At 40.1% G+C, this 19,916-nt stretch overlaps 2 protein-coding genes across 2 annotated transcripts; both read right to left on the reverse strand.

Annotated features, from left to right (window-relative positions):
* Nucleotides 1-1,686: 1,686 nt before the first annotated feature.
* On the reverse strand, nt 1,687-4,397 carry LOC131936444 (apolipoprotein D-like). The gene is made up of 5 exons (XM_059293429.1): nt 4,255-4,397; nt 3,766-3,893; nt 3,079-3,182; nt 2,375-2,479; nt 1,687-1,871 (listed from the first exon to the last, which is right to left on the reverse strand). The coding sequence occupies exons 1-5, from the start codon at nt 4,390-4,392 to the stop codon at nt 1,687-1,689; spliced, it is 660 nt and encodes a 219-aa protein (XP_059149412.1). The 5' UTR covers nt 4,393-4,397.
* A 2,205-nt stretch (nt 4,398-6,602) lies between these two features.
* Nucleotides 6,603-18,985, reverse strand: LOC131936587 (uncharacterized). Its single transcript, XM_059293643.1, has 2 exons — nt 18,822-18,985; nt 6,603-9,266 (listed from the first exon to the last, which is right to left on the reverse strand). The coding sequence occupies exon 2, from the start codon at nt 9,243-9,245 to the stop codon at nt 7,251-7,253; it is 1,995 nt and encodes a 664-aa protein (XP_059149626.1). The 5' UTR covers nt 9,246-9,266; nt 18,822-18,985; the 3' UTR covers nt 6,603-7,250.
* Between the last annotated feature and the right edge of the window lie 931 nt (nt 18,986-19,916).

Raw genomic sequence — 19,916 nt, forward strand, 5'->3', positions numbered from 1 at the left:
CTAGGCCGAGTGGGATTATGTGGGGTGTATTAGAAACTATTAGCTCGTGTATGGTTGGGGATCGATCGTTTTCTTCACACGTTGTTAAAAATAATCAATCGTCAAACCCGAATTTGTTAAAATATTGGCTTTTTAATGTCTGACGTTTGATTAGGTCACAATCTAGGATGACAGGTTAAGTGGGGAAGGTGGGATTCATGTGATGGTGGGAGTTATGTGATGGTGGGATTTATGTGATGATGGGATTTATGTGATGGTGGGATTTATGTGATGGTGGGATTTATGTGATGGTGGGATTTATGTGATGGTGGGATTGGTGGGATTTATGTGATAGTGGGATTTATGTGATGGTGGGACTTATATGATGATGGGAAATATGTGATGGTGGGATTTATGTGATGGTGGGATTTATGTGATGGTGGGATTTATGTGATGGTGGGATTTATGTGATGGTGGGATTTATGTGATGGTGGGACTTATATGATGATGGGATTTCTGTGATGGTGGGATTGGTGGGATTTATGTGATGGTGGGATTTATGTGATGGTGGGACTTATATGATGATGGGAAATATGTGATGGTGGGATTTATGTGATGGTGGGATTTATGTGATGGTGGGATTTATGTAATGGTGGGATTTATGTGATGGTGGGATTGGTGGGATTTATGTGATGGTGGGATTTATGTGATGGTGGAATTTATGTGATGGTGGGATGTATGTGATGGTGGGATTGGTGGAGTCTATGTGATGGTGGAATTTATGTGATGGTGGGATTTATGTGATGGTGGGATTGGTGAAATTTATGTGATGGTGGGATTTATGTGATGATGGGATTATTTAATGGTGGTATTTATTTGATGGTGGGATGATGTGGTGTTGGGATGTATGTGATAGTTGGTGTTATGTGATGGTAGGGTTCAGGTGAAATAATTCAAGTATTGCGTCTTTAGGTAATTGGATCCATATGATGTAATTTCACAAGTGAGTTTGTCGGCAGATTATTTGTATTCATTACTGTCTGAGGTTTCTTAAATGTGTATCGTTTTCCTATCCCATCTTGACATCAACACACACTAACAATGGCAAAAATACTCAACACTCAAATCGATTTTCATCAGCAAATAAAAAATATAATAATACGTGTTTATTTATAGACCTGTATAACTGCATTTCATTGGAGAACAAAATTAATGTTTAAATATTTTGTAAACACGTATTGATTGGTGAAAATTGAAAAATAAAAGTACAAGTAACAGCTAAACATCCAAGTGTAAAGAAATAATTCAATTTATATTGGTTGATTCGTGAATTATCAGACATTGATTTCATTTTATTAAAAAAGCAGATCAATACTGTCTTATAATACTTGAGGACTTAAACCATGTTGATGTTGCTGCTGACTTTAGTAAGGATTAGGCCATAATCAGGATTAAGGTTAGGACTAGGGTAGGGTTGTGATTAAGAAAGTGTTATTTTTTTTTAAAATGGCTTAAAATATGTAACGTCGACTTTTCAATATGTACAGATGTATGCAATGATATAGTTGATTGTTTATGAGAGGTAAACGTACTTATAGTTATGCTAGACATGATAAAATAATACATGAAATGAGAAGTTTAAAAACGTGTATATGTCATGTTGACTACTGAAGATGTTTGTCTTGAGACACAGCAGACGACAGATCTTCAGGGCGCGAGTGTCGTGGCCTCTGGTGCCAGGGGTGTCAGGGGTGCCGTGTCCACCTCACAGTTGCTCTGGTTGGACGGGCCGAAGTTCTTGACCAACACACCAGCCGCCGCCAGTTCGTCCTTGATCTGGGTCAGGTTGCTGGGTGCCACGCCCCGGTCACGTGTCAGGATCCACGCGCCATCTGACGAGGGGAGAAAACTTGGGATGACACGTGTAAAACAAGGCTCTTGTGAAGCAGGGATTATAAAAAAATTAAGGCTCCGTCAATTCATAATCCACTACCCACTGACTCCCCACCACACCAATTCATAATCCACTACCCACTGACTCCCCACCACATCAATTCATAATCCACTACCCATCGATAGCCTACCACATCAATTTATAACCTACAACCGATCTACCCCCATCCCCACCCCACCGCCAATCAATTCCTACCCAAACACTTAACGCGTCATGTTACAAGTAATATTTTACAACTGATGTCACAAATGATGATACAAATGATGTCACAATGAAGTCAAAATGATATCACAAATAGTGTTACTAATGTTGTCACAAGTGATGTCATAAATGGTGTCACAAGTGTGTTTTCAGTTTCCACAAATGCTGTTACAATGGTGTTACGAGTCATGTTACCAGTGACGTCACTATAAATAAATGACGTCACAAGTGCTGACTCACGTATGTTAATCGTATCGCCGAAATACGAGCTACAGGAATAAATGACGGCATATGTGACGTAATCCGTTGAGACGATGAAATAGTTGGGCTGACCGTCTGTTGTGTCTGAAAAAAAAATGGGGGAAAATATTTTAGTGAGACAAGTTTTTCAAATCCAACGTTAAGATACCCGGGAAAATGATAACAATGCTAGACAGTGGCGTTACTACGTCGGGTGTCACCCTGTGCGGTAACCGAGGGTTTCATCCCACCCCACTCCAACAATTTTTCAATATCAGTTTGGTGTCACCCCTCTCCCCAACTATTTTCTTATTTTAACTGGATAAAACATTTTTTTACAGTACATTTTACGATTTTTCGTCGGGGTGTAGCTGCTGAACTCATCCCCCCCACCCGCCTTGTGACGCCACTGATACTAAGGCTACTAATAAAATATGATTTAGTCATCTTGTGCTACAAGTCATCCCTTGCTAAATCTTGGTGTCAACCCCTAAATGGTGTCTTCCGGTGCGGTCCGCACCCCCTCCCCCCCCCCCCCCACCCGCCCCGACTCGCGACGCCTTTGCTAGAAACTACACATTATTAAAGATTTAAAATTTCTTTTGGTTTTCCGATAATTGACTTAAGTCGAATAAATTGCCTATATATTTATTTGAACTTGTGTATTTGGCTGCGGACTTTGATTTGTATCTACAATGACTTACTGTATCCCGGGTAGGTTAGCCGAAGTTCAGCAGGGCTTGATGCATTAGGAGCATAAGCATTGGCTTTGATGGTGATTGGCGTTCGATGGATGGTACTGTCATTCCTGAAGGAAGAAGAAAGAAAATAAATCCTAATTTGTTACAACAGCCGTGGTCTAATGTGACTTTAAATAACATACGCTGGACCACTGGTATACGAAGGATTTTTTTTTTTTTTTTTTTTTTTTTTTGCAAGGGATAGAATTCTGCTATTCACGAGCGAGAATTAAAGATTTTATTAAACCAGAAGACTCGTTAAAAACAATATGCCAAAAAAATCACATCACCGTAACTCACATCACAACTCACAATAGACTCTCCAGCTATCCTAAAACAACTCACCCTAGACTCTCCAATTATCATAAAACAGCTCACCCTAGACTCTCCACAAAAACAACTCACCCTTGACTCTCCACAAAAACAACTCATCCTAGACTCTCCAAGTATCTTAAAACAACTCACCCTAGACTCTCCACAAAAACAACTCACCCTAGACTCTCCACAAAAACAACTCACCCTGGACTCTCCAAGTATCCTAAAACAACTCACCCTAGACTCTCTAACTATCCTAAAACAACTCACCCTAGACTCTGTAATTATCCAAAAACAAGTCACCATAGACTCTCCAATTATCCTAAAACAACTCACCCTAGACTCTCAATGTATCCTATACTAGAAACGTTGTACGTCTCGTTGTCGTGTTGTGAGTAAAATATGGACACACAGACACTTGAGTTGCGGTCAAAACTTTCCAGCTCATGCCATACACCTGCAAACTGAGGGGGATATCACGTGAGGTATTTTAAGGTAGAATATCAGGTGGAATATCAGGTGTGGTATTATATAGGTGGAATAATAGGTGAGAGGTTTTAAAGCATATTTGAACGTAAGTAATTTTTTTCAAGGTGAGTTGTTTTTAAAGAGATCTTTACTTTAAAAATTTAATTTTTTTTGTATTAATAACGTTATTTTATTCATTAAAATAAGTAATAAATTTTTTGAAGATGTTTATATTTAAAAATAAATATTTTTGACGGTTAGTTGTTAGTTTTTTAGGGTAATTTACTTTTTAAAAAAAAATATGACCTGAAAGGTAACATCGTCCTGTTGTTGTATACAGTAACGCTGGGATCTTACCTTGCTCATGTCAAAGTCAGCCTGTGTTCCGGGACTTGGACAGTGTCCAGCAGCCATGACAACAGTGGACGCTACGGTCAAGTCTAACATGGACAGGCAGGTCACGGCCAGAACAAGACACGTCCTTGACCACAGCATCTTAGAGCTTAGTTTTGTGTGGCGTTGACCTTAGCTCCACCAAGATGGGATGTGATCTCTATTCCACCAGAGCGAGCTCTGCTCCACCAAGTAACGACCCGATTTCTGCTCCACCTAGTGGGAATATTGCTTTTACTCCAGCAAGTAGTTTTCTGATCTCTGGTTCAGCAACGATGTTTTGGACTGCTAGAACTACCTACGTGTAGATTCTCTAGTCTAAAAACAATTTTTTGGACTGCTAAAACTACCTACGTGTAGATTCTCTGGTCTAACAACGAATGTTTTGGACTGCTAGAACTGCTAGAACTACCTACATGTAGAGTCACTCTCCACTCACTGTGTCCAGGTGACCGATGTTTCAAGTCGTTTTATTGTTTACATGGCCCCATCCATCAACGTCCAAATAAATCTGTTTATCGGGAAGTTGAAGACTAAATGTGTGTGGGATGGCTGGGAGGAGATGAGGGGGGGGGGGGGGGTAATAATTTGGAGGGTGGGGTAGCTAGAGGTTTGCCTGATATGGTGAGTGTGAAAAGGGGGTGGGGGGGGGGGACAATAAATCTCGTTAAAAAATAAGGATATTTTCGACATTTAAAAAGTATGCACATATCTATTTATGCCTGTTTAAAAATAAACATTATTTTTAGACCAAGACAATATTCTACATACAGCATTCTATGAAAATTTGAATATTACTTTTGAAAAACTTAAAGATGAACTAATTAACACCTCATATTTAAGGCAAACTCAATTAAAAGAATAATAAATGTATTGAAGACTTTCTTTTTGTAATGTATCCGTACAAGTATAGCGTTAATACTATAGCTGTATGTTGTTGATACTGACAATGTATAGTATTAGTATTGATACTAAAGCTGTATCGTGATGATTTTGAAGCCGTATGATATTGGCTCTGAGGTTATATGCTGACGAAAATTATTGCTTGGATGACGGTGACGTGTATACTTATTTTCATGTTAGAAGGTTCTCATGCAATGTGAAACGAGGGCAGCTCTTCAAGATCCAGACCTTACCCCGGAAAATCACGCGAATTACTTTAAAACTTTGGTTATAAAAATTACCATTTCTTTTTTAATTACTCGTGAAGAGTATGAGTAAGTGAGCAGATAGCTAAGCGCATAAAACTTCACTAATATAACTCTCCATTATGTTTGCTTTCAACTGGACTGGTTATAATATTTTAGTTAATTAAACCGATGTATGCAAATTCTCCCCAAGAGTGCTTTGTTCTGTACTCATGCGATCTGGTGGGGTGGGGGAGTTTTTAAACAATGCAGTACAAAGAAGTATACAGATATTCCCCCCCCCCCCCCACCCTCACAAATCACACTTCTTCCTGGTACAGCCTGCTTAGTCATATCGTGTGATTGTTTTATATCGTGGCTAAAGGCTTTTTGTATAGCTTATACTTTAACGAATTTTTAGACATTTTTTTAGGAGACGAACTGAAATATAATATACACAAAACAATTAAAATCGTGTGTAAACTGTTTCTATTTTTTCGTGTTTTTAATCAAATTAATTGTAGAATCGTGTTCTCTCCCTTTATTGTGAGCCTTGGTGTCCTGGAGTTCATTGCCCCTGACTTTACAGGACAATCAAGGTTTGATAAATGAGGGAAGGGAAAGATTTCCCCGTGGCCGATGTCCTTGTTTGTCTGTCATGTCTTGTGGGTAGTCAAGAGAGGTCAAGGTTACTATATTTTCCCCGCCCCTTTCAGTCACAAACAGTAAAATGTAAAAAAAAAAAAGAAGAAAAAAGGAGTATATATTTGATATCACAACAATGTATATAGTATATAGGTCCTTCCAGGAGAAGGGATCATTTTTAGAAAATAGTGCACTGATCTTTTGGTTAAAGTTACAACATGTTGTAGTATGATTTAAGCACATTTTTTTGTAAAGAGAGGATAATTTTATCATACTTTAAAACATTTCTTTTTCCAATATTATTCCAATTTTTATGGGTTTTTTAAAAATATTTTTAAATACTAATAATAAAACAATGATACAAATACTATTTCTTTCGGTTCTGTTTTAATTATTATGAATTTTATTTTCATTAAGGCATTGATTCGTAATTAGCATCGTGGGATCACAAACATTGGAGAATAGCTTGATTAGATTTCCTTGATAAATAATTTAATTAATACAAATTTTTTGGTTTATTAATTTTATTTTAATTTCATGAGAAAAAAAAAACAACGAACATCGTAAAACTAAAATATTATGAAGTTATACTTTTAAAAAGTAAATGAGAGAAATGATTTTAAAAAAGAAAACATTATATTCGAGAAAGTTATCTTATGTCAGCAGGAAAATAATTTAAAGAACATAAAACATCACAGAATGATTTTATCTGTAAAACAACTATACATTATATACATACGTGTGATATCTTTAGGTAGCACAAAAAAGCGGGTTTGAAAAAAATATCACACGAACAAATGTTTTGACAGAAATATCTGCCTTAATAAAAAAAACAACAACACCTGATCACAACGTTATTCTTGTAACCGTGTTAAAATTAAAACATTGGAAAAAATAGAAACAAGTTTCTTGAATATTAAAAACGGATCTAGTTTACAAAATCATTAGATTGTCCACTATTAAGTAAACAAAACCATCAAGACAGTCCACTATAAATCAGACAGTCCACTATAAATCAGACAGTCCACTATAAATCAGACAGTCCACTATAAATCAGACAGTCCACTATAAATCAGAGAGTCCACTATAAATCAGACAGTCCACTATAAATCAGACAGTCCACTATAAATCAGAGAGTCCACTATAAATCAGACAGTCCACTATAAATCAGACAGTCCACTATAAATCCTACTTTCTTTTTGACTTCGTCTTGGCCGCTGGGACATTGTCGTCACTTCCTTTCTTTTTGCGACCTCTTGTTGTTTTTGGTGCCGCCTTCTTAACGGGCTGTACCGGTGCGACCTCTTCATCGTCCATTGCATCCGCTTCCTCTTCTACTTTCGTTTTCTTACATCCTTTTCTCCCACCTTTCGGGGTTTCATTCTTCCTTTTATTTTTTCCTTTGGCTGACGTTGAAGGCGGCTCGGGGTCTGCAGACGTGTCGTCCTCGGTCTTTCTGGTCTTGCCTTCTTTGTGTTCCTCGATCATCTTCTTGTATTTATTCAGCACCTTCCCCCAGCCCCCGCCCGTCTTGGCGAACGTCCAGTGGTAGCCATCGGTCACTATGGCGTACCTGACCGACTCGACCATTGTCTTGAACAGCTGGTCGTCCGTGGGGACGGGAAGCTTCAAGATCTTAAACCAGTCCTGGTAGTTCTCCATCTCGTTGTTGATTTTTGAGAACGCCTCCTTCATGGCGTCGACCATTTCTTTACTGGGGAACCCGAGGTTGTCGTCGTACCTCTGTATGATCTGCTGACGGGTCATCCCCCGGGGCATGGCGATGTCGATGAAGGACGCCTGGAACGCCAGATGCTTCCTGCCCACGTCAGTCAGCCGGAACGTCTCCCGGATCCGGTAGTCTTTCTCCGTGTCAAGGTAGCCGAGTTTCTCGTCGTCCTTGACGTACCACATGACGTTTCGTTTCCACGACTCGCTGAGATAAGCGTCGGCGACGTCCTGCCATTTGTACTTCACAGACCCGGGAACCAGCATCAGCCATTCGGCGATGTACGGGACTTTGTCTTTCGTTCGGTTGTTTTCGTTCTCGACGTAATCTTGAATCTGTTCTTCAATCTTGTCTTGCAGCGCCGGGTACGTATCTATGGCCCACAGCAGAAGACGGTGTAAGGCAAAATAGCCGTTTAGGTGATTGTCGCTCGTGTGTTGTGTCCCTTTTGAAAACTCAACAACAGTGGCGCTCATCAGATTGGGGATAGTTTTCAGAACTAAATCCTCTATCGGAGATGTCTTCGGGTCGTATTTCGGCATGATGGCCGCCACTTCTTTCATGGCTTTTTCAAACTCTTCTTTGATTTGCGAGCCGTGCAGCGGGTGGATGTACATAGGAAGGAACAGCTTCAGCTCTTCCTTCAGCACGCTGTGGACCACATTTACCGCGTTTTTCATACCGTAGAACGACCTGCCGGTTAAAAACTCACACGGGGAGGTCAAGGTCGGGCGCCATTTGTTTCCGGAGACGACCAGACCGTAACCGAAAAGATCTTCAGACGATTTGGGTTTCTGCACTTGGAACTTTTCTTTGGAAATGTAATCAATAACTTGAGCAGAACCTTCCTCTTCTTTCGCCTCAACTGGAATCTCCTTCGCTTTAGTTTTCCCCTTTTTGCTAGCCTTACCGGCTTTACCCGTGCTGACGTCACTGGTCACATGACCGGGGCTATCCAATGACGGGAAGGGCTTGCTGTAGCTGTGACCGCAGTCGGCACAGTTGAAGTTTTTAGAAAGAGTCAAGTTAAACGTGTCGCTGTCGCCGGATCTCGTCTCGCCGAGAAACGACACGACGTTCATTAGCACGGACTGGATGGTGTAACCAGGGGACCAGCCCAGCCCCTTCTCGTTCTTCCACTCCGTGTGGAAAGTGGCGAAATCCGAGAAAATGTTGAGGCAAATTTTCGTCCCTTTCTTGCCGGGCATGGTGGCGCCACTGTTGTAGCGGAACCCCACGGGCACGAACTCGGCGCTCGGGGAGCTGTAGGGGTAGTTGGGCGGGAAGAACAAAATGAGGTGGTAGATGATGTCGTCTTGCCGGATGTTGCAGTGCCACTCGAACATGTTCTCGTCCAGGGGGGCGGCGGACACGTTGGCGACCGGGGCGCGGTTCAGTTCCTCCTGGTCGTGCATCAGTCTCTTGATGGCGTGTTTTTGGTCAGGCTTGGCCATGGTGAGATGCTGGTAATTAGTCTGTAACAATAGGCAAACAAGATTTGAGAAAAACTTAAATAAAGCAGGATTTTTCATAACGTAAATACAATGAGTCGGTCGTCAGCAATACACAGAGGCGTAGCGAGGGGGGGGGGGGAGGCGAGGCGGGGGGGGGGGGACATATGTCCCCGGGCGCCGACCTTAGGGGGGGGGCGCCAAATTGAAAGTTCGAGGGGGGGTGCAAATCGAAAGTTTGAGGGGGGTTGCAAATGAAAAGTTCGAGGGGGGTGGGGGTGCAAATCGAAAGTTTGAGGGGGGGTGCAAATCGAAAGTTTGTCCCCGGGCGCCGGGAAGGGTCGCTACGCCTCTGGCAATACAAATTCGAGACTATATTGTTTGTGCATTGTTTATTACATCAACTATAACAAATGCACACATATCAAAAATGTATTCAGGCACTATGTATATATTTTACATTTAATAGACAGTCTAACCAGCTACCTTGGTGCAACAAACAAACCATACATCTACGTGTAGGATAAAACACAAAGATTTCACAGCTGTGAGATCTCATAAGCACGCTTGTAAAGCTCAACCTCCACTGGGATTTATCTCAGTACTTGTTCACACATGTGTAACACGTGAAACACAACGTAAAAAGTAAACAAAAAGACGACCGTGTTAAAAAGAAATGACTGTCTGAACACAACTCACGCCTAGTTCAAACATGCGAATAATTGAGTTATTTCCCTTTAAAACAAGCCCCCCCCCCCTTTAAGAGCGGCGGAAATGTACATTAAATTAAAACACGCTGGGATTCCTGGGTCAATAAAACAGATTTAGGCCAATGCTAAACTAAAGTAACAATGTCGCATAAAATCGTAATTTATTTCATGTTTAGCTTTATATCTTAATTTTCAAACCATAAATAAATAAATCATTTGTTCCTTCAGGAACACAGGTCTTTCCACTCATTTTAATTTTGTTTTAAAGTCTTCTTTATAAAGGTGAGACAGCGACTCTATTTTTATTGTTTCTTTTCATTAAGTTAAAATATCAGGAAAATTCTTCTAGCTCTACACTTAGATTTGGGTGCTGAGCAGAGGCGTAGCGACCCTTCCCGGCGCCCGGGGACAAACTTTTCGATTTGCACCCCCCCTCGAGATTTCGATTTGCACCCCCCCCCCCCTCGAGATTTCGATTTGCACCCCCCCCCCCTCAAACTTTCGATTTGCACCCCACTCAACCTTTCAATTTGTTTTTCCAACCCATTTAGGCGCCCCCTAAGGTCGGCGCCCGGGGACATATGTCGTCGTCCCCGCCCCACCCCCCCTCGCTACGCTACTGGTGCTGAGTATGGGTGCTGAAAAAAAATCTCTCAAATAAAGCACCGGTTTTCGGGCAGACTACACTCCTCGCTGGCACACAGAATAAGGGGTGGACGGGCATGGAAATAGCCTCAGAGGTGACTATGGCCCAACCCAAACCTCAACATACCTGTTAATATACCCCACCCAATACCCTTAAAAACAGTAAACTATAACGACAATTTTAGGTATTGAATTTCTACTTAGATCTAGATCTAGATCTAGTAATTTTTTCAAACAACCACAAAAAAAAAAAAAGCTAGATAGAAATGTCAAGGGGATTTCCGTAAGACTTTTAGTCCGAAATGTATTTATAGTATCATAGTCAGTTTATTTTTAATCTAGTATTTCCACTTGAAACCTGATAAAACTGGTTCAACTTGGTTTAAAAGGGAATTCCGTAATAGGGGAATCCACAAATGACGTCACACACGAAAGCGGGGGAGAGGAGTCAGCAATTTTGTGCGCTGAAAACTGAAAGGGGGTGTTCTGATTATGTGACGTCACACTTTTGCATTTAAAAAAGTAATGTTAGTAACTTAATTTTGACCTTTCGCGTATTTTTAAAAAAATGTAATAGAAATTGATTTTTAATATATTATGTTGACCGAGCGCAGTAAATATTTTAGAACAGAGTTTCTTCCCCAAATTTATATAATTTATATAGAAAATATATACTTTTAACAGTGTCCGCCCCCCCCCCCCCCCCGAAGAAAGTCTACCGCCCCCCCCCCCCCCCGAAAATTTCAAGTGCCCCCCCCCCGGAGAAAAAAGTCTGGAAGAAACACTGTTTTAGAAAGAAATTGATGTTTAAATTAATTAAATTACGATTTTGAGGGGTATTGTAGGCTGACGTATGACGTCATTTTAGGGAAGGTCTGGCTTTCTGTGACGATGTGTGACGGAGGGGGAGGAAGGGAGGAGGGGAGGTAACAATCGTCTTTAAAAAGCGTAACGTCATTTATGGATGACTCCTAATCCTGACTAGATTTATTAATTTAAACATTATTAGATATATCTTATAAAAACAAATAATCAGAGCACATTAACATTCCTACCATTTTATTATGTTTTCTAATAGGTCTGTAAGTCTAATCAACATGGACGAGATAGTATTCTCTGTTGGTGAAACTGAACAGGCATTGTGTTGCTCAGAGTTGGTCTTTTCTGTCTAGTTACGTCTGTCCAAATACTTTGTTCAATTTTTTAAAAAGTGTGATGTTCACACTTCCCAAACACTAATATTTACAATAACACATTAATAAAGTTATACATAACAAATTAAATTGACTACGTTTTAAAGTACTCCTTGCCTCTTTAACAGCTAGCTGTTTTTTTAAATAACTTTTTAAATGTAGTCATAGGGGCTGTGCCAGAGGCGTAGCGACCCTTACCGGCGCCCGGGGACAAACTTTTCGGTTTGCACCCCCCTCCCCTCAAGATTTCGATTTGCACCCCCCCCCCCCTCAACCTTTCAATTTAGTTTTCCAACCCATTTTGGCGCCCCCTATGGTCGGCGTCCGGGGACATATGTCCCCCCGCCCCCCCCCCCCCCTCGCTACGCTACTGGGCTGTGCTACCCTGTTCAAAGACGTCTACCAGGTATTCTAGTTTACCCTAAATTAGTACCGTAAAGTGCCTCTGGATTTCTTGTAAAAAAAGGAAACCGGACAGGGGCGTAGCGAGGGGGGGGGGGGTGCGGACCGCACCGGGTGACACCATTTAGGGGGGTGACACCAAGGCAAAAAATAGCAAAATATATAGAGAAAAACTTGAGGGGGGTGCAAATCGAAAGTTTGAGGGGGGGGGGGGTGCAAATCGAAAACTTGAAAGTTTGTCCCCGGGAAGAGTCGCTACGCCTCTGGGGGGTGACACCATTAAGTGCCGCACCGGGTGACACCCGACCTCGCTACGCCACTGAAACCGGATACGTGCTGGTCTTGCGTCGCCTTCCACAAGAATAGTTCGCGCTGAAAAAAAAAGTCTACCGTGTCATGGTTTAAAATGAGGCACGGTTTTAAGCTGATGTATAATACCTCGGAATACATAAAGATCCCCCCCCCCCCCCCCATTTTAGGTCACAAGGACTGCACATTATAATATTAAAATTATAATGTCAGTATGTCAGTCACTATATGACGGAAGGTCAGATAGGAATAATCTTAATGTCTGTACATGGAGTTGTTTAAAAACGCCATCTAAGTGAATCCAAGTAAAGTGAGAACCTAATACATAGGTCCCCAGGTGTGAGCCTAATTCCATATATATATATATATATATATATATATATATATATATATATATATATATATATATATATATATATATATCCTTTAATATGCTATTTTCCCTTATGTGTTAAATATAATTTAAAAATGTGAAAAGTCATGAAGTCTCACCCTAAGCTGCAGTTTACTATTGCTTAGATAAAAAGGCAACCGATGTTACCGTACGTTTAGCTCAAGGTCTAATCCAGGGGTTCCCAACCCCGTGCCCGCGGGCGCCATGGCGCCCGCCGAACGATTCGTATGTGCCCGCCTCTCACTATTCGACTAAGACAGAATTTTTTTCATAAACCTTATTGCAAGGTTGAAGGGGATGGAAATCGAAAGTTTGAGGGGGGGTGCAAAAAGAAAATTTGAGGGGGTGGGGTGCAAATCGAAAATGATTTGAGGGGGGGGGTGCAAATCGAACATTTGGGGGGTGGGGGAGGGGTGCAAATCGAAAGTTTGACGGGGGGGGGGTGCAAATCGAAAGTTTTGTCCCGGGGTGACGGGAAGGGTCGCTACGCCCCTGGAAGGAGTTTGTCGATTTAAAATAGGTGGTGCCCGCCACCCTACCGATATTTTAGAATGTGCTCTAGAGTAAAAAAAAGGTTGGGAACCCCTGGTCTAATCAATATATCGAATTAGAATCGATGTTGGGGTATTTAAAGATTCGAACAATCTTGAAATGGGAATGGTTCAAAGGTTAAAATTTATTCCCCCCCCCCCCCCTCCTGGCACGCTTGGTCCTCCAACTCTCTGACGTCATTGCTTTTCCGGTGCAAGTCGACCGTTAAAATACCCGGTACCCCCGGTGTCTGCCACACGCTGTGAGATTTTGAAACAGTCGGCCACTAGGAAATCTTTTCATCTGTTACAAGCTGGCTAAAAAGAATTCGAAACATTTGCTAAAAGTATCACGAAACAGGCTTCATATTAATATTAAAAGTAAGTCGTTAATTTTAGTTATTCTTTGACATCCATGTTTATTCAGTAATAGGCCTATAAATGATTGAAACGACCATAACCATACCATAACCCTACCCCCCCCCCCCTTTAAAGTCAAACAAACGGCCTACATCCGCTTTAGTAATTACTCGTGGCGTAGTGTGCAATTTTTAAACTCTAAAATTTGGTAAAGAAGTTAAAAAATAACTTTCTGAATTAATTTTTTCTAAAGCACTTAAGCTTTGACAAAGGTAGCGAAAAACTAAATTCCATTAAAATTTGAAACTATTAAATTTTAAAATTTATAATGTTTTTATTTCTAATGAATTTGAAGTGCGACTGGGTAGACTGGCACTTTCCACATCCGCAATTCATTTCACTGATTATTCCAAACCAAAGTCCCATAGCTACTGATTGGGATCTTCTTTTTTCTTCTTCTTCGTTCTTAATTATTAGTGTTGAAGGGGATCGAGATTTATCTGCCAGTGGGTTTGAACTCGAGACTTTGTTCGAATTTATCAACCATGAGCTTTTTGCCGACTCGACCACGCCTCCAACACAATTAAGCGTTACGTGTCAACTGGTTTTGCGCCATTGAGGCCATTGACTCCGATTTCAGCCTGCTTTTCTTTTTGGATTTGCTTCCATAGCCTTTGTCCAACCAAGAACAAACTACAAGGCAGCAGTTGTTTGATTTTGGAGTGGCTAGAATAGTGGCTGTCCCCAGCTAACGAGCCTCACAGTCTTTTCGGTTTAGCAACCATGAGCTTTACCGACTCGACCACGCCGACCCCTACTGATTGGGATAAATGGTGTGTCCTGATGCTAGTCGGTTCTTTCAGATTATTGGATTAGCTACAGCAACTGTGAGGAAATAAGAACAGTGTTTATTTCCTCGACAGGATGTGATAGGATATAAGCAAGTGCGTATTTCCTCTACACTATGACGAAATTGTGAAAAAAAAACCATTTCTACACTAAATGTAGATCTAAACATGAACAGGTGCTCATTATTTGAGTTAAAATTCTAAATAGGCCTAAACGTTCTAAAAAAATCATAAATATCATTTTCTTAGACTAACCCTAACACTAGCCCAAGCCTATCCTAACCTAATGGAGGGGGGGGGGGTGGAGCGTCGAAATGTCACATTTGCACATATTTATCTGAATCCGGTTGAATTTGATTACTCATTTTCCCAAAATAAAACCCCACAACTCGATGTTCATTTACCCCCTATTGCTATACGACCCGTCCCCTCCCCAAACAAACATGAATAATATTATCGTCACGTGTAACATTTTTTTCCCCAGCTACAGGGTGACTGAAGCTACCATTACGGACAAAGAATAGTGCACACCAAATGGACCATGACGAAATACCGAACCTATTTCACGGTATGTACCTTTGCAGATTGTATTGATTACGGTGTTGCTAGGCTATCAAATATATCGATACCGCAAATAATGTATATCTCTCTCCAGAAAGTACAAAGACACAAACATATGAATATATAGAGTAAATATATATATATATATGTATATATATATATATATATATATATATATATATATATATATATATATATATATATATATATATATATATATATATATATATATATATATATATGTTTAAATATTGTTTCTAGGACAACACGAGGTAGAGTTTTGTGGGCCTAATGAAGAACACGACCAAGAGAAATCGTTTAAAAAGTGCACAAAGAACCCAGGACACGAAGGCTACATCAGATTCAGCAGCTTAAGCATCGAAAACCTGCCCGACTGTTACCAAGACAACGATATATTTCAAATCATTGAGTGCCTCGGTCAACTGACCGTTCGACTGGCCGTGAGACACACGAGTGTACATAGGCCACAGTTTTACCCCGGGGCGGAGAGTCCGTATCCGTTTTACGAACACAGGGGCGGCACGTTACAGCGATTAGGGAGTGGCAGGGTGTGGGGGCTGACCAAGTACTCGGACCAGGATGGTAAAGACTGCCCGTGCACGGCGTGCAAGTTGTCGGAAACGCCGAAAAAAACCTGGGCGTATATTATGATTGTCACAGCAACCCATGTAATTTACGACAAGAGCGAAGCGGAAAAGGTGGTGTGTTGGGTGGACTATAATGATGAAAAAAGCAAAGTTTATAATCTCGAGGGGTGCGACATTGGAGAGGTGTGGGTCGAGGAAGATAGAAGCAATCTGGTTTGTGTGACGCATGATTCCGAGTTGGTCGAAAAAATTGAAAAAACCTGGTCACGTTTTATGGAACTTTTCAATACGGTGAACAGAAGATATGGCAACTTCGCCGATCTGGAAAACAAGTTGACTGTTATCGTCTCCCATCCTCATGGGGGGTTTAAACAAGTTTCTATCGGACAGTGGAGGCACAAGGTCAAGGTTAAAGGACTGGACACCAGGTTCTCGTACACCGCCCCCACTTGTCCAGGGAGCAGCGGAGCGTTTATTTTCATCCTCGGCATGAAAGGCTGGTTGTACCATCACGTGCACTGTGGGACTAACTCGGGGTTCAACTACAGTGGCGCTGGGTGGGGTTTTTAGTGGGGTTCATTTTCTTGACTAGAACTATAACATACTAATGCGTGCACTGTGGGACTAACTCGGGGTTCAACTACAGTGGCGCTGGGTGGGGTTTTTAGTGGGGTTCATTTTCTTGACTAGTACTATAACGTACTAATACGTGCACTGTGGGACTAACTCGGGGTTCAACTACATTTACATTGGCGCTGGGTGGGGTTTTTAGTAAGGGTTCATTTTCTTGACATGTACCATAATGTGCACTGTTTGACTAACTCGGGGTTCATATACAGTTGGGGGCTGTGTGGTGTTTTAGTGGGGTTCATTTTCTTGACTAGCACTGTAACATACTAACACGTGTATTATGGAACTAACTAGGGATTCAACTACACTGGGATTGGAGTGTTTTTGTGGAGTTTATTTATTGTCATGGCTATGTGCAGTGTTGAGCTTAGGGTACCCATATCTGGATTTGGTCAGCTGATACATATAGGAGAGTTAACGGCACAACAGGGGGTCTTAAAGAGGACAGCTGTACATTTTAGAGTGAAAGTAACAAATAATTAATGACTGTTATGGGAGTCAAGTAGTGACACATGTCCTTTATATCTCTACATTGGTAATAACATTAACATTTTTTTAAAATGTCAAGTTTTTAATTATGTATATGTTGAATTGATATGTGTAAATTATACATTCATATAAATTACACACACACATACTATATATATATATATATATATATATATATATATATATATATATATATATATATATATATATATATATATATATACAATACGTATTGTTTGCTTTATGGATAATGATCGTATAAAGCCCTATCATGTATAGGCTACCGGGAAATACTAACTAAATTCGTCTATAGTCGAGGTTTAAACAAGCACTTTATATAATTTGTTTATCCACATTTTTGCTTGATCAGACGAAATGTATATTAGTTTTTTACATATGCTTTATGTATATTTTTTTTTCTCACCGTATCTCAAATTTATCATTTGCTTTTGTTTTATTTTTATGTCTGTTTACGTTTGCATGAGACAACAAAAATACGTGATAGAGAGTAAGTCAGCAATCAACGACTATCACCAAAAGGCTTTGATGGCTTGTATTACTTTTTGCTTTCAGTAAAACAATAAATTTATAATCGTATCTAAGACTGCCCCAGCAAAGAGGAGATAACGAGCCGAAATATAAGACATCTAGAACCCATGCTAAAAAAATCCGACAGAACGTTCTGCATGACTGATTACAATCATCTTCCAAGCTTAGCCCGGGAAATCTTGTTCTAGTTCTAGTCTGCTGGCATTTGTTTCTGAAAAATCTTTGGATATCAACAAATATTTTGTCAGCCTCGCTAAAAAGCTATACCTGGACATAATTTTTTTCTTCTTATTAACATTAAAAAACAATAACAAAATAAAAATGAAAGGAGAGGCACGAGAATATCCAGCAAAAATATTGTAAAAAAAAGACAACATTAATATTAATTTATACCACCGATTAAAGTATCTAATTACAAAAAAAATGTAAATGTTTAAACTATATTTCTAGTCTATGGGTTAGGGGTCATCCATAAATGACGTCACGCCTTTTTTTTACGATTTTACTTCCCCCCTCTCCTCCGTCACACATCGTCACAAAAAGCCAGACCCCCCCCCCCCTAAAATGACGTCACACCTCAGCCTACACCCCCCCCCCCATCAAAATTGCAGTTGATTGTTTTTTAAAACATCGATATTTTTCCAAAATCTTGTCTGAACTGTCAAAATAGAGTATTTTTAATCAATTCCTATCATAATTTATTAAAACAGTTTTCTAAAACGCGAAATAACATCTAAAATTCGTTTTCTAACATTGCTTTTTTATAATGCAAAAGTGTGACGTCGCACCATCTGAACCCCCCCCCCCCCCCACTCCCCCTCATCACACACCGTCACAAGATTACGGACCCCCCTCCCCCCTACGAGTGTGAGGTCATTTATGGACGACCCCTTAATATTTCGAACAAAATTATTAAATGCTCGTTTCTATGTTCAATGAAATACCTTGTATTTAGTGTACAAAATGTAGCGGTACCTCAAGAATCCAAGGCCAATAACAACATAACCTATTTTAGATAACTAACAGGTCCAAAGCCTGAATACCACGCCCCCTTATCGTGCTTTGGCAGAAAAGTGGTGAATTGAGTAAATATTACTAAAATCCCAACGGCGACTTTAATATCAATACATTCAAATGACCACTCTATGAAATATAACGACTAATAATCTTGTAACTGCCTAGATTTAGGACTAGCTAAACATAAAATGTAATAAAACTTAAAAATCGATAAGCCGGTAAAGTAGGAGGAAATCTCCCAACCATAACATAAATATATCGATGCCGTTATACGTACGTTAATATATAGACTTAGACCTAATAGTAGTAATAGTAGACAGTTCTGAGTACTAACCTTGCTTGTAAACAAAATGTGTATTATTTTTGAAATGCAAACACTAGAGAAAATAAATTTGAATAGCAAAAATATGCTGTGTTGTTATAATTCTGGTGAGACACCATAACTAAATCTAGTTCTAGCACAGACTTGTTATTATAGGCCTCGATCTATTTATTTATTTATCTTTCTGTAGAGTAAGGCGCTAAATATAGGAACATTTTCTTCGCGGATTTACAATGACAACTTCATTGAGTTACACTGATTTCCGCGAAGCTTTTTTTTCCAATCATGTTTTTTAGGGTTCGTCGATAAATGACGACCACAACACACTCATACAAAGGATGTATTGTTAGGGGTCGGAATTTTGTGACGATTTGTGACGAGGGGTTCGGTGACGGTTTCAAAAAAAGGGACAATATACGCTTTTGCATTTTAAAAATTGATGTTCTTATAAAGCGAATATTTTGCGTTAATATTTAGCGTTGTTAAAAGATTTTAAAGATACTTTAATTAAACTTTAAAGGATATTTAAAAAAAAAAACAACAACCTACTATTTTGAGAGTGGTGTGGTGATGTAGGCTGAATTGTGACGTAAAATTGGGGGGAGGGCTGGCAGTTTGTGATGACGTGTGTCGGTGATGGTAGGTAAATATAATTTTTAAAAGTGTAACGTCTGTTGTAATGATTCCTCATTCCGCGTTTACACTTTCTACATGTGGGGTCATCCATAAATGAAGTCACACTCGTAGGGGGGAGGGGGGGTCCGTAATTTTGTGACGATGTGTGATGAGGGGGAGGGGGGGGGGGTCAGATGTTGCGACGTCACATTTTTGCATTATAAAAAAGCAATGTTAGAAAACGAATTTTAGACGTTATTTAGCGTTTTAGATAAGTTTTAATAAATTGCAATAGTTTAGACAAGATTTTGGGAAAATATCAATGTTTACAAAAAATTCAACTGCAATTTTGAGGGGGGTTGTAGGTTGAGGTGTGACGTCATTTTAGGGGGGGGGGTCTGGCTTTTTGTGACGAAGTGTGACGGAGGGGAGGGGGGAGGTAAAAATCGTCAAAAAAGCGTGACGTCATTTATGGATGACCCCTGTATACAA

This window comes from Physella acuta, unplaced genomic scaffold (genome assembly GCF_028476545.2).
Source record: "Physella acuta isolate Inbredline_101_S28 unplaced genomic scaffold, ASM2847654v3 ptg000015l, whole genome shotgun sequence".
Lineage (NCBI taxonomy): Eukaryota > Metazoa > Mollusca > Gastropoda > Physidae > Physella > Physella acuta.

Bases quoted from the DNA above. Each gene is read 5' to 3' on its own strand.
- LOC131936587 (XM_059293643.1), bottom strand. From the start codon at position 9,245: ATGGCCAAGCCTGACCAAAAACACGCCATCAAGAGACTGATGCACGAC.
- LOC131936444 (XM_059293429.1), bottom strand. From the start codon at position 4,392: ATGCTGTGGTCAAGGACGTGTCTTGTTCTGGCCGTGACCTGCCTGTCC. The intron at 3,894-4,254 runs GTAAGATCCCAG...TATCCCCCTCAG, and splicing joins CTGACTTTGACATGAGCAAG to TTTGCAGGTGTATGGCATGA. The intron at 3,183-3,765 runs GTGAGTTGTTTT...TTCTTCCTTCAG, and splicing joins GGATACATTGAGAGTCTAGG to GAATGACAGTACCATCCATC.